Source organism: Anopheles funestus, chromosome 2RL (genome assembly GCF_943734845.2).
Source record: "Anopheles funestus chromosome 2RL, idAnoFuneDA-416_04, whole genome shotgun sequence".
NCBI classification, from domain to species: domain Eukaryota; kingdom Metazoa; phylum Arthropoda; class Insecta; order Diptera; family Culicidae; genus Anopheles; species Anopheles funestus.
In genome coordinates, this window is record NC_064598.1 from 44,136,862 (window position 1) to 44,154,201 (window position 17,340).

Here is a 17,340-nt window from a genome sequence, read left to right on the forward strand (position 1 = left end):
AAACTATTGTCTCCACTTTACGTAATCGCCGATCATGTCCACTGTAAAGTGCGTGCTGCATAGCGACAGAACATGTGAGCGTGTGTCTATTGCAAGTATAATGGCACCCAAACACGCTCGTCGCATGTTAATTCCTTGCAAGTGTTCACGTTTATGTGTTTTTGGTTGAGAAAAAGTGAAGATGAATTTGTTTGGAGACATAAATTATATTTTCAAAGGTACAAAACCTAGATCGAACTATTATTGCAATCAACTATAAATTTGATATATGCCAAAATAAAATACAGGTACGGAACATAACCGAAAAGACGGTACAAAAAGGATGAGCAGCTACGAAAAAATTAAAGAAAAAAACGTTTCCCATACCGGGAATCGAACCCGGGCCTTCCGGGTGAGAGCCGGATATCCTAACCACTAGACAATATGGGACTGATGCTTTTTTAAGGCATACAGTGCTACTTAAGCTACAGTGTACTACTTTATATGCAATACTATGCTCATGTGTTTTGTTTTTCTTAGTGATGGGGTAATAAACAGCATTTTTGGGGTTATAAAAGTTTGATTATGTCAACGATTTACACAGTGATTCATACCGAAAAAGTCAAGAAAAATAATTTATGGGTTTTTTAACACACCCCAGTCGATTATAAAAATTTAAATTGAAATATTTATTCCACTGCCCTAAAAATTATCCAACGCATTGTTCTTTCTTATTTTTGTGAATCAGCAAATAATGACACCTCATGACACGCGTCTGGTGACGCGTTAAAATTTTAAACTCCAGAACGCCACAAAGCAAAAGTGTTGCTCAGCCAAACGGGCGTCATTTGGCGAATGTTGTTTGAAATTGATTTAAATTAGTCTCAATCAAACCACAACGCGAAGCGCAAAACGAACAACGGATGCCACTCAGAAATGGTTCAAACACTTTCGTGCAATGGAACAGAATAAGATGGTGTTTGTGATAAAGGCACAGTGAATTTTGAACAGTTCGCATTTTCGGAGTATGTCAGCTATGTATCGTTGTCACGAGTCATGATGTAGACTAGCATTAAAATATACCAACAAAGTAGTCACTTAAGCAAAAACTAAAACAATTCAGTTACACTTCAATCATAATCGATCAACGCGTAATGGTAAATATAACAGAAAGGTGAATAATTTTAAAAGAGTTTGATGTGAATGTCCAATCGATCAATAAAATCATATCATCACACACGCTAAACAGGACGGTTTACGCGTGTCAGCGCAGTGTTTTTAACCTCAAGCCTCGAACAGTTTTCCTTGTCCATACCGGCCTGCCGAACGAGGGACGTTTGTTTGTTATTGTTGAATTGTTGATATTATTTCTCCCTTCGCTGACGGATCGCCCACAGTTGTGATCCTATCCCGGACCACACCAACACAAACCACAGCATCCAAGACAACTCTCCAGCAGAACCGTTAGCAGGCAGTTGAACCGTCATCTCCCTGTCAGAGAGGATCGCGAGCACGCACAATTATTCCAGAGCGTATTATGATTCTGGAGAATCACTATCACATATATGTGGCACCGTATCGCACAGGCAAAACAGGTACCCGGGACTGTTAATCGGCGTCAATTGCAACGAGATAGCGAGTGAGTGCTGACACATTCTTTCACGCTTGCCACCAGTTCCGTTGAATGTGTTTCGGAAGTAGGGGAGAGATACTAGTATCCAGGGAAGTACAGATCAGATAGATCATAAGTAGATCTTTTGCTGAATATTCTACGTGCAGTATATTTGTTGGAAGGGTCAGTCTATCGAGAGGTCTAATATTAGGCAGACAGTGGAAGCAGAAGTGTGTGAGTGTTGGTGTATATGGACACATCCATTTGTGTGTCCAGTATTGCACTATCCGGACTACAAATGTGCAAACAGGCAGTACAATGAGGTGTCACACCAACAGCGGCATCAAAAGTGCAATGGAACTGGGTGTCGATACACCGGCAACCAAACACGATAAGGGAGTGTCTGTACCGGACAGCACGGAAGCCAGCGGTGGCTGCGCATTAGGCATCGACGAGCGTACTGGACGCCTTCACTGGTGTCCAGGGTATAGGTTCGTGAAGATCCTGTTCGTAATACCAGCGGCGATGCTTCCGATCGGTTTGCTGTTTCTGCTGTTATCTCGGTTTCAGGTGGTTGGATCAGTTAGATTAAGCGGCCAGCTGAATGACCCAACGAGCAGCCTTGCTGGATGCGGTGAGATTGGATACTTTACTGAGGAACAGCTTGCGGCCAACCACCTGCCGGAGGAGATTGACTGGGCCGAACAGTCCGATGATACGGATCGTCGCTGTCAACCGATACCCGAAAAAGGACCAGGCGAAAGTGTCGACACAGAAGATCGAGGATTGTTACGGGGGATCGTGAGAACTTCCTTTATTCCTTCCGAACGCCACATCTTGCCGGCTGATTGTTTGGAAGAGCCACTTATGAAGCAGCAACAACGACAACCGATAGAAGAGGTAGAACAAGGTGCCGAGGAGCGACGACGTGCCCCAAGGTCACTTGCGTGGATAAACGATGATAGGAGCAGTCCAGAAAGTGTACGCGCCGCCCAGGTTCAGATCATGAAACAGTACATGGATCCGCAGGCAGATCCGTGTGAGGATTTCTACCAGTATGCCTGCGGTAACTGGGATCGCGTTAATCCGATACCTAAGGACAAAGCCGCACTAGACACATTCGAGCTGTTGCGCGAGAGTCTCGATCTGGTGTTGAAGAACCTGCTGCTCGAGGGTGAACCGGCCGACTTGCACGATATAGAAAACGCACTGTCGACCGTACGCTCACCACAGGCTACGAAAAAGATCACCACCACGACCGCAGCAACGGTACTGATCGGTGCAACGACAGACGCACTGCAAGACACGATCACGTCCGCAGAACAGTTGCATCGCGTACGAAAGCGTGGCCGTGCCGAACGGAGCCGTACCCGGCGTGCTGTGCAAAATAAGCTTATCATACGCTCCGCGCAAGTAAAGCGAGTCCGCAAGCGTGAACTACTTATCAACGATGATGCCGAAATGAAGGCGCGTCATCTGTTCGTGTCCTGCATGAACTACGATCTGATCAAGCAGCGCGGTTTGGAGCCGTTGCACACACTGCTACACCGTCTCGGTGGTTGGCCAGTGCTCGAACCGGACGCGTGGGATGAGACTAACTTTGATTGGCTCAATCTGACCGCAGCATTGCGGCGCTACAACAACGATGTCCTGATCGTCGAATGGGTCGGACCAGATATTAAGAACTCCGATGAGAATATAGTGCAGTTCGATCAAACCTCGCTTGGACTGCCAACGCGTGACTACTACCTACAGCCGGGCAATCGCAAATATCTGGACGCGTACCGACAGTTTATGGTGGAGGTGATCGGGTTACTCGGTGTGTCGACCGAAACAGCGCGACAGGCAACAGACGAAATGATCGAGTTTGAGACACAGCTGGCTAACATCACTAGCACACCGGAAGAGCGCAACAACGTGTCGACACTGTATCGCAAGCTGATCCTGGAGCAGCTTCACGAAGAGGTGCCCGAAATCGATTGGACACGTTACCTCACCATTGTAATGGAGCGGCCTGTTAATGGTTCGGACTTTGTCGTGATGTTTGCGATGGGTTACATGCGCGAGCTGGTTGAACTGATCGGTCAGACCGAGCCACGCATCGTGGCCAACTATCTGCTGTGGCGCTTTGTACGCCATCGTATCAACAATCTGGACGATCGGTTTCTTGGCGCAAAGCAACGCTTCTCCAACGCACTGTTCGGGCGTGAGCGGAATCCTCCACGCTGGAAGAACTGTGTGACGCAGGTAAACGCCAACATGGGCATGGCAGTGGGAGCAATGTTTGTACGGCGTTACTTTGACGAAAACAGTAAACGGGACACGCTCAAGATGACGCACGAACTACAAGAATCGTTCCGTGAAATTCTCGAACAGACTAGCTGGATCGATCCGCCAACCAGACGGCTCGCTGAGCAGAAGGTGAACGCAATGTCGCTACGCATCGGCTATCCCGATTTTATTCTCGATCCGCGTCAGCTTAACGCACGCTACGCCACCCTTGAGATCCATCCGGATCACTACTTTGAGAACACGCTGAACGTGCTCAGCCACATAAGACGCACCGATCAGGAGAAGCTTGGCCAACCGGTAAATAAAACGGCCTGGCATACGGCACCGGCCGTTGTCAATGCGTACTACAGCCGAAACAAGAATCAGATCATGTTCCCGGCCGGCATATTGCAGCCCCCGTTCTATCATCGCCATCTACCGAAGGCGATCAACTACGGTGGCATCGGAGTCGTTATTGGGCACGAGCTGACGCACGGTTTCGACGACAAGGGTCGGTTGTTTGATCGCGACGGCAACCTGTACCGCTGGTGGAGCGATCAAGCGATCGAAGCGTTTCACGAACGAGCTGCCTGTCTGGTGCAGCAGTACAGCCGGTACACGATCGACGAGGTCGGCGTGCAGCTGGATGGTGAGAATACGCAGGGTGAAAATATTGCCGACAACGGTGGCATTAAGCAAGCGTTCCTTGCCTACAACAAATGGCTCGCCGTGCAAACGGACCGGGCTGTGCTGGAGGCGGAAATGTTGCCCGGTCTGAATGTTACACGGACGCAGCTATTTTTCCTCAACTTTGCACAGATTTGGTGCGGTGCGATGCGTCCCGAAGCTACGCGCAACAAGCTCAAAACGGCAGTCCACAGTCCGGGAAGGTTCCGGGTCATTGGTACACTATCCAACTCGGAGGACTTTGCGCGCGAATACCATTGCCCGGTGGGAAGCTTCATGAATCCGGCCGACAAGTGTAGCGTTTGGTAGCGTTTGGGTATAGGTCACGGTTTCAATGAAAGTGCGTTGTATATAACTCTTATGTAAGCAGATAGTTGTCACTAGAGAAGCACATCGGTGTGGTACTGGAGCACCAGCGGACCATACGTGTGAGATCCGCTTACACTATAGCGTGTAACGTTTCGATCAAACAGATCGATCGCTTGTCTACATGATGAATATGCACGTGAGTTGTGTGCTGATTGAGTAATGATTCGGTAGCTTCGCACTGCTTGCCATCGTCACTATAAGCCACTATTTAATTGAAATCAATTTCAAAAACCCGTCAGTGGATTCACTCGACCGATTCTCGGGCGACATCTTGTACCGCAGGCTGCCCCATTACCCCACCACTAGCGGCTGTTATCCAATTTATCTGCCGTAGATCAATTTCACCGAGGTCGAATCGTTTCCCGACTAGTGTACGGTAGCTGAGCTAACGTTCTCCACCAAGCTCGACGTTCAGCGATGGTTCAACGATGGTTAAACGATTAGATTAAGCACACCTTGCGACAAACGAGTGGACGTATCTTAAGTGAGGTGGGTTTATAAAGTTATCATCAATCATCGAGTCCAACCTCGGGCATCCTGCATCCGATTTATTCCCGCGCGTATGGGAATGGTAGGTCCATGAGGAAAAGCAATTCCACAGCCCTAATTCTGGGTTGCATAATATTAGCCGTTCGCTTTAAGTACCTGAACCACAAGACCGCATGTAGGAGTACTTTTCACATCTCAAAATTATGAAATAGAAGAAAAGTTTTACTCGCCAATGCTTGTGTTTGGATTGAAGATTCTACCACGGACGATGTACCATTGCATTAAGATATCACAATTCGATTTGTTCCCCTTTTTTTGGAAGTAGCAGGAAGAAGTTCCTTCATTACCCACCACGATTGGTCGAACGGTTCAAACAAGACGCATCGTCCTCGGCTCATCACACATCCATTGCAACTTGTTCCACTCGACGGTGCTCACCGATGTCCAGAAATAACCTCCAAAAAGTGTACGCGTGAGCTGCTGCTACTGGCTGCTACTAGTTGTCAAACCTATTGCCGGTGTGTACCGCGAAGCACTTGGACCGGATGCACACGACGGAATTAACGTCCAACCAAGAAGTGTTCTCCCGGCACAAAGTGTGTGGCAAGGAAGTGGGTGTTGGTGTTACCGAATAGTTTAACCACTGCACCTCATCGGTGGTTAGTTGGTCCACACCCAACCGGGGATGGCAACAAACCGATTACGGAAGCAACGAACCGGTGACCCGAATGAACATTCCCGCCAGCAGCAGTTGCATCTGTACACCCGGCCGTCGTTTGTTGCTTAACTTTTGCGATCGAAATGTTGTTCTAATATTAGACTTACGGTCAGTTTACGGCAGCCAGCAAAACGTAACGGAAGTGTTATTAGCGACGTAGCAGCGCGAGCGACCGTAATGTCAGTCAGGGTTTTTGAAGTAATGTGGCGATCGTGGATGGAGTTTACTTCCCCTCGATCGGTTGCCAGTTGTCGGAAGGTTTCACTACCATGTGCGTTTTTTTTTTTGTTGGGGTGATTAAATTCTTACGGACGAAGTGATAAATGGTCGGCGATGAAAAGCAACAAGTCGTTCCCGCATGTGGACAGACAGACGGTTTCCAATCTAGTGAGAGCATATGATAATTTAATACCGTTTTTTTTATAAATTTGTTAAAAAATCTTGATTATTAATTTAGGACAATAGTACAATAGCAACCAAGTAATAAAAGCCTGCATTTTTTTGTGCAACAAACAAGTAAATCACAAAAATTAAATCTTCAAACATGCTCTTTTCTTCAAATATAGTTTTCATCAAAACTGTTTCATTCATTTTGCGATATAGATAAATAAAAAATAAAGAAACAATAATACAACTACTCAATCAAAATCACATGCAGGGTCAATGACTGTTGCTTAAATAATACACCTGACGAAACTGCATCCTTATGCACAATACGATTGGCCGTACATTACAAGCAGCAGGAAGAATTTGTGAAGGAATAAAATAAATCATTAATTATGCATCCTCCTACAAACCGATTCCGACACCGAACCCGACCATCGGCAAAACGGTAAGGAAATAAAAGATAAATACAACGAACGCCAACAAAGTCCCCACACAATAGCAACTGGACATCAGGCGGCGAGATAAGGAGCCACTGGAAGTGCAAACAGGAAACAAACACCGATGGGTTTGGAATTAGAATATTAAACAGTGTCCAAGGCATAAGGTGGCTAGATATTATATAAAACCGTCCATCCAGAGAACAACTCTTCAGCAAAGACCAGCATTCCACCTGCGTGCTTGCACCGAGTACTGACACGGTGCTTTTCGGAAATGGGAAAGATCGTAAATGGCGGAAGGAACCGGCAGATTGGTACAATGGATGTAACATGCTAATCGTGGGTGCGACTGGGAGCATGGTTCCGGCATCAACTTTCCTGGGGCACCAACCGCGTCTTGCAGTTTCCTTTTACGTTCGACTAGAACCCTAGATGGTAAGGCTTTCGGAGGTTGGCGACAGAAGCCGCTTTTGGGAGAAGCCGCTTGTGTTCTCCGTAAAACGGTAGCGAAAGAAACGTTTACGAAACCAGCTGTAATTCGATGACAAATGGCTGAGGTAATGAAGAGGTACGAGGCCCGCGATATAAACGGTTTAAGTTGCTAGAATTACTATATGTCATGCAGTGGGAACATTTCCGCCTCATCAACAATATCGGTGGCCAGGTGTATAATTTATACACTAGAGAGACCAACTCGTCCCGTTAGCTGGCAACGGTTTCACTCTTTAGAAGTTGTTTTTAATTCTGAACATATTCATTACTGCAAATCTTTCCTTCCCTAATTTAAATTATACATTTTTAAATTATCCACGTGTACATTTCACAGCCAGCACTATGTTCTCTCGCTAGACCGGCCAAAGGACATGGAAACAAACCCTAAAATGTATAATCGCCATTTTGGCGTTCTCACGATTGTTGCTTGGACCGGAATTTGTTCACCTCATAGAGTGCATCATAAATCTTCATCAACCACAAACACAACTCAAAAATGATTGGAGCCTTAGACCAACGGTTCTTGGCAGGAGGAAACGGATCTTTGCGATGAGCATAAAATATATAACGATTCTGTTTAATGTGATGGCCACAATGTATGTCGAAGGTACTCATACGCATCATGTGTTATAAACTGATTTGCAGGAAGATTAATGAATCTGTGAATGGATGTGCATAACTGGAGCTAATGGGGAAATTTGTACAATTTGATAAACTGTTTTTGCATTCTATAATCTATTATATGTGTTATTTGTTTCATAGGAGTGAGTATACTAAGTGAGTATGTTAACATGTAAACTGATGTGTGAAAACCTATCGCAAAAAAGAGATACAAGGGTACAGCAAAAGAAAATAAAAAAGTTCCCGGATAGCAGAACGTAGTTTCGATCTACGGACCTCTGGGTTATGGGCCCAGCACGCTTCCACTGCGCCACTCTGCTCTCGTCGAGAAGCGTGGTTTAAAAGCTTTACATAAACATAATCCATTTCATTTCAGAGGTAAGAGGTTGTTGTACATCAACGTAAACGAAATTAAACCATATATTTATTGTTTTTGGAATAGAAATTATAAATCTATGTTCATAATTTTAAGCAATTAATAAATACTTGTTATGGTTTGTTATGTATAGTAGCACGCAATAATTTATTACCAACACATTTTCGACAGCATCGGTGGTTCAGTGGTAGAATGCTCGCCTGCCACGCGGGCGGCCCGGGTTCGATTCCCGGCCGATGCAATCAGAAGGAATATTTTGCAACAGAATATGAAACCAGCCCTTTCTTGCAAGTTGAAGTTTACCAATAATTAGTTTAATATTTCAATCATTATCCCGCTATTCCTTTAAACTTCATCGCCCCCTCCCACCCTCCCACCCTCCACACCCCCTTCCCCTTCCAGTAACGACTGGAATGAATGCGAAATCATTAAAATAAGTTTATAGTACTGCTTTCATGATATACAGGGTTTTTCTATTCAGTTTAGACTAGCCGCACACTTTTTCCTACTCGGCGCACTTGATTATTAGCAAGTAGCATGTTTGTTTGCCTACCTGCGTTAAAAATCAAGTGCGCAGAGCAGGAAAAAGTGTGCGGCTAGTCTAAACTGAATAGAAAAACCCTGTAAATTACAGCTTTATTAAGTAACATAAATTACCGTGAATTTTTATAACCGTGAGGTTATATAAAAATAAGTTTTGGTATACATAAGCAGTAACATTTGTGCATCATACCCGAAATGAAATCCTGAAGGACCATCTTCCCTTAACTTGAATTATAGTTAAACAGGATATTTATAAGGTACGATTTGTAGAACATATAAAAGTAATAAGTTTCTGAAGTATTTTTGTAGAGTAATACCATTCGAGAAACACGAATGATAAAACATTGGAGGAGTGATAATAATTCAAAAAAAGTGTTTTGAGAATGTAATTAAAATGCAAACTAATGACATGGCAAAATATACTCAGCGCGCCCAACGTGGGGCTCGAACCCACGACCCTGAGATTAAGAGTCTCATGCTCTACCGACTGAGCTAGCCGGGCCTGTCGGAGGGACGGGTCAAAACATGCAACGTAAACGCATAGCTTATCTCAAAGTGTAATCTTTTGTGGAAATCAGAAACAGGTATGCGAAATTTCATATTTATTAACCAGATTATTAATTTCTTTGAATTTTTACTTAGTTAATTTCATCAGAACAATTTGCAATACTTCACACTTAAACTTTCTATACTCTGCCTTAAACATTTACAAACCATTTTTGGACCGTGTGTTTATTTTGTTGTCAAGAAAGGTTAAGGCCACTATGGAACTATTACAATTCATGTTTAATTTCATTCACTTCACTAGATTAATACTTCGATGTGTTCTTTTGTACAATTACAACTCATGTTTAATTCAATTCACTTCACTAGATTAATACTTCGATGTGTTATTATTTATTTATTTACGCAACGAACACATACATTTAATCAAACATAGTTATAATTATAAAATCGGATTGAAATTACCATGACCACACACTTCAAAAAATTGATTCAATAAATGCAATCAATCTCGAAAGTGATTTAATTTCTTTTACGAAAATATCAACTTCCTATCGTAGCGTAATGCTACAGTATTTTTGCCACCTTTCTCAGAAATCATTCCTAAAGAAAAACTGTACTGCAACTACGTTATTGTTGCTGTAAAAATGAATGCTTCATATTTTTACGTTGAAAAATATTAAAGAAATTCTGGTATCTAAGATTTATGGAATCTGTAACACGTAAGTATACAGTTAGCAAATCATTTTACAAAAGTTAAAAGTTATTACTCTATCCAAAAAAACGTGTTAATACATTGTCTGCGCGCTTGTAACAATATTTATGTATGAAATTTCGTTTTGTGAGTAGTCGTGTATGTTGTTTGCGATTTTGATGGTAACTTGTCTTCGCAGTTCTCGACATGGCTCCATAGCTCAGCTGGTTAGAGCGTCGTGCTAATAACGCGAAGGTCGTGAGTTCGATCCTCTCTGGAGCCAATGTGTACTTTTTTTGCCTTACCCGTGCATGCTCTGTTTGTGTTACACCAAATTTAAAACATTATTAATCAAAATTAAAAACTAGATATAATATATCTGGTAAGTGCTTTATTAAAGCTTTCATTGTACAAGTTGTATATTGAAATACTGCATTAACATTTTTCATGGCTGCACATAACACCTTCAGTGCGTAAACAAATATCCGTTTGTTTTTATTGCAATGCTTCCGGTAAAATACAAACACAACTCATTGTCTTGGCCAAAAGAAAGCATAGCAAACGGCTGAACTGTATATGGCAAACATATTCGCATTATTGTCCAGTCAGTACCACAACCCGCTGTCATCTTTTCGTTTTCCCATTTTCCGACTTTTCTCGGCTGTATAAAGATTCATGTACTGCGTGTCGGCGTACATGAGCTGTTTAGATAATTCTTCGCACGCGCCACACAATGCAAAAGGCCGGAAACACTTCGTCAAAACATAACTGGCACCAGTCTCATACGGAGAAAGAAACAAAGTCAAGGCGATGTTTCCGGTTAGCATAAAGTTTTCATCATCTTCACATCTTTCCCTTGGCCGTGTTGACAAAATGTTTAATTGATTTCTTCTCGCTTGCATTCTATCCATTCGGTAGCCCTGTATATCCACTTCCTGTGTGGATTGGATCCACAGTCGTAGGTAGAGGTTGCTGGTTTTAATAGACTTTCTCTGTCAATATTATGTCTATTTCACGGCGCTTTATTAAAATTCTTATCACACTTCTTAGGCAACATGTTAAACCTCTTCGTACGATCACCTTTCGTGCATAAATAAGCGATGTAAACAAACATCGAATTCTGTTAAATCCTACGTTTGGTTGAAGACGCAATCATCTACCAATAATCTCCATGTCTATGTCTCGGTGTTCATAATTTATGAATCGATGACAAAAATCATCAGTTTCTCTGTGGGACCGTATAAATTTCCCGCTAACTTCGACTATCTCCTTCTACGTAGCGTATTGAATAGACCGGCACAAGGGGTATTAGAAAACCCATAAGGACCCGAATACATGAAGAGGTAATAATAAACTCTGACTGTATATACACCTGTTTCCAGCTACGTTCAAATATCGTGCCATCTGCCTCAAACCGCATGCCGTCTGCTTCAAATCCCGTGCCATCACCTTCAAAAGCGTGCCACTACGGTCAAATCGTGTGCCACTACGTTCAAAATTGACAGCTGCTTGGATGCATGTTTGTTGTTTGTTGACAATTTGCCAATTTTTTACCCGTTTGATGAAAAATAGAATCAAAATGCAATTAATCCATAGTTTATTCGTTTAGCTATCGAAAACCGATTAAAAACAATGCAATATTTGCGAATCATTTAGCAAAAGTGTTTGTTTTGTTTTGGTACGGCAATGCCTTCAGCTCGAGCTGTCAATTTTGAACGTAGTGGCACACGATTTGACCGTAGTGGCACGCTTTTGAAGGTGATGGCACGGGATTTGAAGCAGACGGCATGCGGTTTGAGGCAGATGGCACGATATTTGAACGTAGCTGGAAACAGGTGTATTATGTGGGAAAGATGAAATTGAAAGAAAACGGTCGAGCAACATGGATTGGAAAGGTAAAATAATTATGAACGTGTTGACAAGGTTTGATGTATTAATTTATTTTCCCACAGGGAGAATTACCATTGCTACATAAACAAGTGTGTTGTTTGATTTCGATTTTTTGATTGAATAAATAAATACGTTTAGCAATACGGCCAGGCCGTTCTTTATGAATAAAAAAAAATAAATAAATAAATACGTTTGGAATACATTTTTGTTTTATTAATTTTTTTTTATAAAATCACAAAAGTAAACTTTCTGTTTCTCAAAATAAACCATTAAAAAGTAAAAGTAAAGTGTTATTCGCGTGGTCGTATTTTGTTATAAACCAAATCCATTTAAACACAGTTATTAAATAATTATCCATCGTGTTTCAAATTCACACCCAAAAATATGTTTTCAAAGCATAACTTTTGCATATTTTAAATAGCAAAGTAACGGAAAGAAAAAACATTATTTGAAAAGGTGTTTTTGCCACTATGGAATAAACATTGCAAGCTGAAAGATGTTCCATGCATGCAGGCGCCTGAAACATGCGCGCCTGGTATCAACCAATGAAACACACAAACAGTGAAATCGGCCATTGCGAATGCGCTATGATTTTACAAGATTCTGCTCCCTCCACAACGGCTCCATAGCTCAGCTGGTTAGAGCGTCGTGCTAATAACGCGAAGGTCGTGAGTTCGATCCTCTCTGGAGCCAAGGGACTTTTCTTTTTGCTACACAATTCTCTTACATGAATGTACATCACCACAGGTATTACACAAGTTATACTTTTACATATGTTTTGCACGTGTTGTTATAGACATGACGCTAGATCAGCGCATACCGTTGCAGAGACTCCTTTCAGCCTTATGCTTATGCTCGTACGAATTATTCGTCGAACAAATGTCAATCTTTAATAACCCTTCGCTAATTACTTAACGCATCGCCGATCGTGTCCGTTTGGAAGCGAACCGACTTCTTCCGCCAAAGGTGGTTGCATTTTGTGTGCGTGCAATTGCACGCTTATAAATGCGTTAGATTTTATTTGCTTCTTTTGGCCAAACTCTTAAAGATGTATCAAACAAACCGTAAATTATATTCAACCTGGTACTGGTCTAGCGTAACCGGGAGTTGCATTTTGTCCGTGGCTTAGACTTTAAGTGATACATGTTGCGTTTGAACTTAATGGACGATTATTCATCTCGTTAGGTCGAACGATGCTGTGCGTTTTGTCCCTTTGGTTACTTATGCATGAAATTAATGTGTCATCGGTATGCCAATAATAAGCAATACGTGATCTATGAAATGTATGTGTACCTGTTTCATGCCGTCTGCAATGCCACAATACTTTCTTTTTGTGAAGTGGATTAATTATGTTTTTCTTCAAAGTTTTTCCTTAAAATAAAAAGGTTTAGGCTTAGGACATAGCTGCTGTTTATCCACAATTGTTGTGTCAATTAAATGATTTTGATCAGAATTGAAAAAAAAAGAATGTTGTTCATAAGCATAAGCAATTAGCGGTTTAAATAAATACATTGAATGAGTGCATAACACTTAAATTTTGTATTTACTGTTGCTATAGGTTACTATCAATCGAAAAATCTATTTTCCGCGTAGTAGCAGACACCCTCATTGAAGTTATTTTTAAACGAAATGAACCCCTGCTGCCATAAGATAAATTGAAGCGTGATACAAATGAATTGCAAATGCTTGCGTGAACACGGTGGGGCTGTCATTAAAGCATATTTTGCTGTTTTTTTTCGCAACATACAAACAGGAATACCTTTGACTAATCGGATTATGAAAGTTAATTCGCTATTTAGAAAATGACCGATATTATGCTTTTCACAAGCTATCCATCGCGTATTGTGTAAGTGAATCGCCAAACGCTCCAAACGGGAGAAACGCTTGCGCAAGTCCCCCCACAGGTTCATTTATATGTCAAACGCAGCTGACCGTCGAGCATTCTCGCAGCATCAACCCCCAACAATTGATTCCACCCACAGCAGTAAGGCGGTTTAGTTTATCGTGCGGTTTTTGCGATCCAGTTTTTGTTTATTCTCTAAAGTAGCAGGCGTTAATTAATTGTACGGACTGTTGGGCATTTGATTGACAGGCTGAGAAAACAAATTGGTGGTTTTTGGTGCTGTTCAAATTATCATCCACTGATAAGGGTGACAAAGTGGTTCGTGAGCTGTGATTTGTTGTGAACTTTCCGTGTCGAAAAAAAAAGATCAGCACGATGACAGGGGTGGCGTTAAGGTTTTGTGCGAATTTGAATTTCATGTTTTTGGAAGCAGGCTCCTTTCTGGATCGCTACCGTGCAGCAAAATCGGCCGGTTTCGATGGCGTTGAGGGACCGTTTCCACCTGCGGAGGTCAACCTGGAAGCGTTGGTGGCGATACAAAAAGAAACGGGATTGAAGCAAATCCTCATGAACATAGCTTTGGGTTGGTGAAAGGCTTTTGGAAACAGATGTTGGAGCTATTTTCAAACGAGTTGCTTTTCTTTAGGGGATGTACCAGGCGGTCAGCTCGGTTGTGCCGCCCTACCGGGGTGGGAAACGGAGTTTCTTGTAAACCTGGAACGTACGGTTGAATACGCCAAAGCTATTGGATGTGGAAAGTAAGTGTTTGAGAGATAGTACTGTTTGTATTTGCAATTCCGTTGGCATTGAAGTTTCAGATGATAAGAGAGAGGTGACTTTGAAGTGCATTGAAATCTCTAATAGCGTTGGTGTTTGTTGACGTTAGAAAACGTCCTTAAAATACCAGATCATAGACGAAGCATCGGTGGTTCAGTGGTAGAATGCTCGCCTGCCACGCGGGCGGCCCGGGTTCGATTCCCGGCCGATGCAACTGAAGCTCTTTTTTGCCAACTTACCCATTCAGTTTTTTTGTATATCTGACTACTAACACTTTTCGGACAGAATACACATAATGGCCGGTAAATTGGACGGACCTGCAACGGAAGTAAACGATCGGACGTATCTGGCTAATCTTCGAGTCGCAGCACCGATCCTTGAGCGAAACAACATTATCGGAGTGATTGAACCCATTAACAAACATTCGGTGCCCGGGTATTATCTGGCCTGTTACGATAAGGGTAGGTATCTGAGTAGTTCACCCTTTAATAAATCATCATATTTGCTAATTTCCTCGTACGGTGCGTTTCAGCCATTAAGATGATCACTTCCGTCGGCAGTTCAAACGTGAAACTGATGTTAGACATCTTTCATGCACAGCACATACGAGGCGACATCACTAACAGCATCCGTGCATGGGCAGCTTACATCGGACACGTACAGTTGGCACAGGTACCGGGCCGCAACGAACCGGACAGCGACGGAGAGCTAAACTTCCGCTACATACTGCGAGTGTTGGCCACCGAGGGCCGTTATGCGGACGGTTGGGTTGGGTGCGAGTATCGTCCGCTAGCCGATACAGCCGCAGGACTTCACTGGTTGCGTGACTTCGGCTACTGGCAGTGACATTGCTGATGGGTTCGCGGCTGACGAACGCCTCGGGAAGGGTCAAGCGAAGTCAACATTATGCATAAGAAATGTGATCAAATAGACGGGACTGGTACTTTGGGTAGAAGTGTTTCATTATTAAGCCATTAAGGTTGTATCGATTTCTGCTGCGGATATTACAGGTGGATGCTTCATATAAAACGGATCACGCGAAGAGTTCCGTAACGACAGTCTATCGGTCATTTGTACCGAATCGCACGGCAAGATGGTTATCAAGGAAAGTGAGTTTGATGATTCGCTTGGGTACGCGTTGCTTCGCCGTGAAATGGGCGCCGTCTGGGACACGTCCAAGGACGAGCGAATGATCAACGGTACTATGGATCCGGAGTTGATTCAACGCGCCAAGGAGCGTGCCATCCGTGCCCAGCTTAATTCTGCCGATGGAGATACGTGTGAAACGCACGATCAGTTCTATCGCGACCATAAGCTGCTGCTGGTGCTGTTCCGTGGGCTGGCGGTTATGCCGATCACTCGCTCAGTGCCCGGCCGTATCACATTCAGCTGGCGATCGGCTGCCTCCATCTATGCGTTCTGCTTCTACATAGTGTCCACCGTGATCGTGCTGGTGGTCGGGTACGAACGTATTAAAGTGTTCCAAACGACGACCAAGTTCGACGAGTACATCTACGGCATACTGTTCGTGATCTTTCTCGTACCACACTTCTGGATTCCGTTCGTGGGCTGGGGTGTCGCCGGGCAGGTCGCCATCTACAAGACGATGTGGGGCGCGTTCCAGGTGCGCTATTACCGTGTCACCGGCACATCGCTCCAGTTTCCCCATCTGAAGGTGTTGATCGTTTTCTTCTCGATCGGGTGTCTCGTGTGTGCGATCGTGTTTCTGCTCTCGCTCAGCTTCCTGCTGGAGGGGTTCGCCCTGTGGCACACGTCCGCCTACTACCACATCATCACGATGCTCAACATGAACAGTGCGCTCTGGTATATCAACAGTCGCGGCATCCGGGTGGCCTCCTCTAGCTTGTCGCGCTGCTTTCGACAGGATGTGGCGATCGAATGTACCGCCGCAATGATCTCGCGCTATCGTTTCCTGTGGTTGAACTTGAGCGAATTGCTGCAAGCACTCGGGAACGCTTATGCGCGCACCTATTCCACCTACTGTCTGTTCATGTTCGTCAACATCACCGTCGCTATTTACGGTGCACTGTCGGAAATTATCGACCATGGGTTTGGGTTTTCGTTCAAGGAAATCGGTCTCATCGTAGACACGGTTTACTGCTCCACGCTGCTGTTTATCTTCTGCGATTGCTCGCACAATGCAACGCTGCAGGTGGCGCAAGGTGTACAAGACACGCTGCTCAGCATCAATCTGCTGAAAGTGGACCAACCGACACAGAAGGAGATTGATCTGTTCATACAGGCGATCGAGATGAACCCGGCCATCGTGAGCCTTAAAGGCTATGCGGAAGTTAATCGTGAATTACTCACCTCGGTAAGGATATTCAAATATGTGCTCTCAGTGTAGTGTTTTCAGCTTATACAACATTTTTCCGTGTTCTCTCTCTCTCGCTCTCTCTCTTTCTCCACAGAGTATTGCCACGATCGCTATCTACTTGATCGTACTGTTGCAATTTAAGCTGTCGCTCATCTCACAACAAATTCCGGCAGAAATTATCGAAAATGTTAAAGTCTTACAAAAACAGTAAGATACAGTTACAATTGCACAATTCGCATTAGGTTCCTTATTGTCAACACCAATATTTTTTAAATAATATCCACTACATAGGTCTACAACATTAAGCGCACTA

The 17,340-nt window shown here is 43.5% G+C and overlaps 3 protein-coding genes and 7 non-coding genes across 10 annotated transcripts; 7 read left to right on the top strand and 3 right to left on the bottom strand.

The window, feature by feature from the left end:
* Positions 1-357: 357 nt before the first annotated feature.
* Trnae-cuc (transfer RNA glutamic acid (anticodon CUC)) lies at positions 358-429 on the bottom strand. Its single transcript has one exon. It is a non-coding gene; the product is annotated as a tRNA-Glu (tRNA).
* A 716-nt stretch (positions 430-1,145) lies between these two features.
* LOC125766181 (neprilysin-4) lies at positions 1,146-5,640 on the top strand. Its single transcript, XM_049431903.1, has one exon. The coding sequence runs from the start codon at positions 1,910-1,912 to the stop codon at positions 4,856-4,858; it is 2,949 nt and encodes a 982-aa protein (XP_049287860.1). The 5' UTR covers positions 1,146-1,909; the 3' UTR covers positions 4,859-5,640.
* A 2,670-nt stretch (positions 5,641-8,310) lies between these two features.
* On the bottom strand, positions 8,311-8,382 carry Trnam-cau (transfer RNA methionine (anticodon CAU)). The gene has a single exon. It is a non-coding gene; the product is annotated as a tRNA-Met (tRNA).
* A 226-nt stretch (positions 8,383-8,608) lies between these two features.
* On the top strand, positions 8,609-8,679 carry Trnag-gcc (transfer RNA glycine (anticodon GCC)). Its single transcript has one exon. It is a non-coding gene; the product is annotated as a tRNA-Gly (tRNA).
* Positions 8,680-9,410: 731 nt separating this feature from the next.
* Trnak-cuu (transfer RNA lysine (anticodon CUU)) lies at positions 9,411-9,483 on the bottom strand. Its single transcript has one exon. It is a non-coding gene; the product is annotated as a tRNA-Lys (tRNA).
* Positions 9,484-10,388: 905 nt separating this feature from the next.
* Trnai-aau (transfer RNA isoleucine (anticodon AAU)) lies at positions 10,389-10,462 on the top strand. Its single transcript has one exon. It is a non-coding gene; the product is annotated as a tRNA-Ile (tRNA).
* A 2,226-nt stretch (positions 10,463-12,688) lies between these two features.
* On the top strand, positions 12,689-12,762 carry Trnai-aau (transfer RNA isoleucine (anticodon AAU)). Its single transcript has one exon. It is a non-coding gene; the product is annotated as a tRNA-Ile (tRNA).
* A 1,238-nt stretch (positions 12,763-14,000) lies between these two features.
* Positions 14,001-15,644, top strand: LOC125766016 (putative hydroxypyruvate isomerase). The gene is made up of 4 exons (XM_049431589.1): positions 14,001-14,495; positions 14,559-14,670; positions 14,975-15,150; positions 15,222-15,644. Exons 1-4 carry the CDS (start codon positions 14,288-14,290, stop codon positions 15,533-15,535), a joined length of 810 nt encoding a protein of 269 aa, XP_049287546.1. The 5' UTR covers positions 14,001-14,287; the 3' UTR covers positions 15,536-15,644.
* Trnag-gcc (transfer RNA glycine (anticodon GCC)) lies at positions 14,832-14,902 on the top strand. The gene has a single exon. It is a non-coding gene; the product is annotated as a tRNA-Gly (tRNA).
* A 112-nt stretch (positions 15,645-15,756) lies between the features above and the next one.
* LOC125766013 (gustatory and odorant receptor 22-like) lies at positions 15,757-17,299 on the top strand. Its single transcript, XM_049431586.1, has 2 exons — positions 15,757-17,024; positions 17,122-17,299. The coding sequence occupies exons 1-2, from the start codon at positions 15,783-15,785 to the stop codon at positions 17,236-17,238; spliced, it is 1,359 nt and encodes a 452-aa protein (XP_049287543.1). The 5' UTR covers positions 15,757-15,782; the 3' UTR covers positions 17,239-17,299.
* The last annotated feature ends 41 nt before the right edge of the window (positions 17,300-17,340 follow it).

Excerpts from the sequence above, each read along its gene's own strand:
- LOC125766016 (XM_049431589.1), top strand. The coding sequence starts at position 14,288 with ATGACAGGGGTGGCGTTAAGGTTTTGTGCGAATTTGAATTTCATGTTT. Across the intron at positions 14,496-14,558 it reads CCTCATGAACATAGCTTTGG|GGGATGTACCAGGCGGTCAG; the intron begins GTTGGTGAAAGG and ends GCTTTTCTTTAG. Across the intron at positions 14,671-14,974 it reads AAAGCTATTGGATGTGGAAA|AATACACATAATGGCCGGTA; the intron begins GTAAGTGTTTGA and ends CTTTTCGGACAG.
- LOC125766013 (XM_049431586.1), top strand. The coding sequence starts at position 15,783 with ATGGTTATCAAGGAAAGTGAGTTTGATGATTCGCTTGGGTACGCGTTG. Across the intron at positions 17,025-17,121 it reads ATCGTGAATTACTCACCTCG|AGTATTGCCACGATCGCTAT; the intron begins GTAAGGATATTC and ends CTTTCTCCACAG.
- LOC125766181 (XM_049431903.1), top strand. The coding sequence starts at position 1,910 with ATGAGGTGTCACACCAACAGCGGCATCAAAAGTGCAATGGAACTGGGT.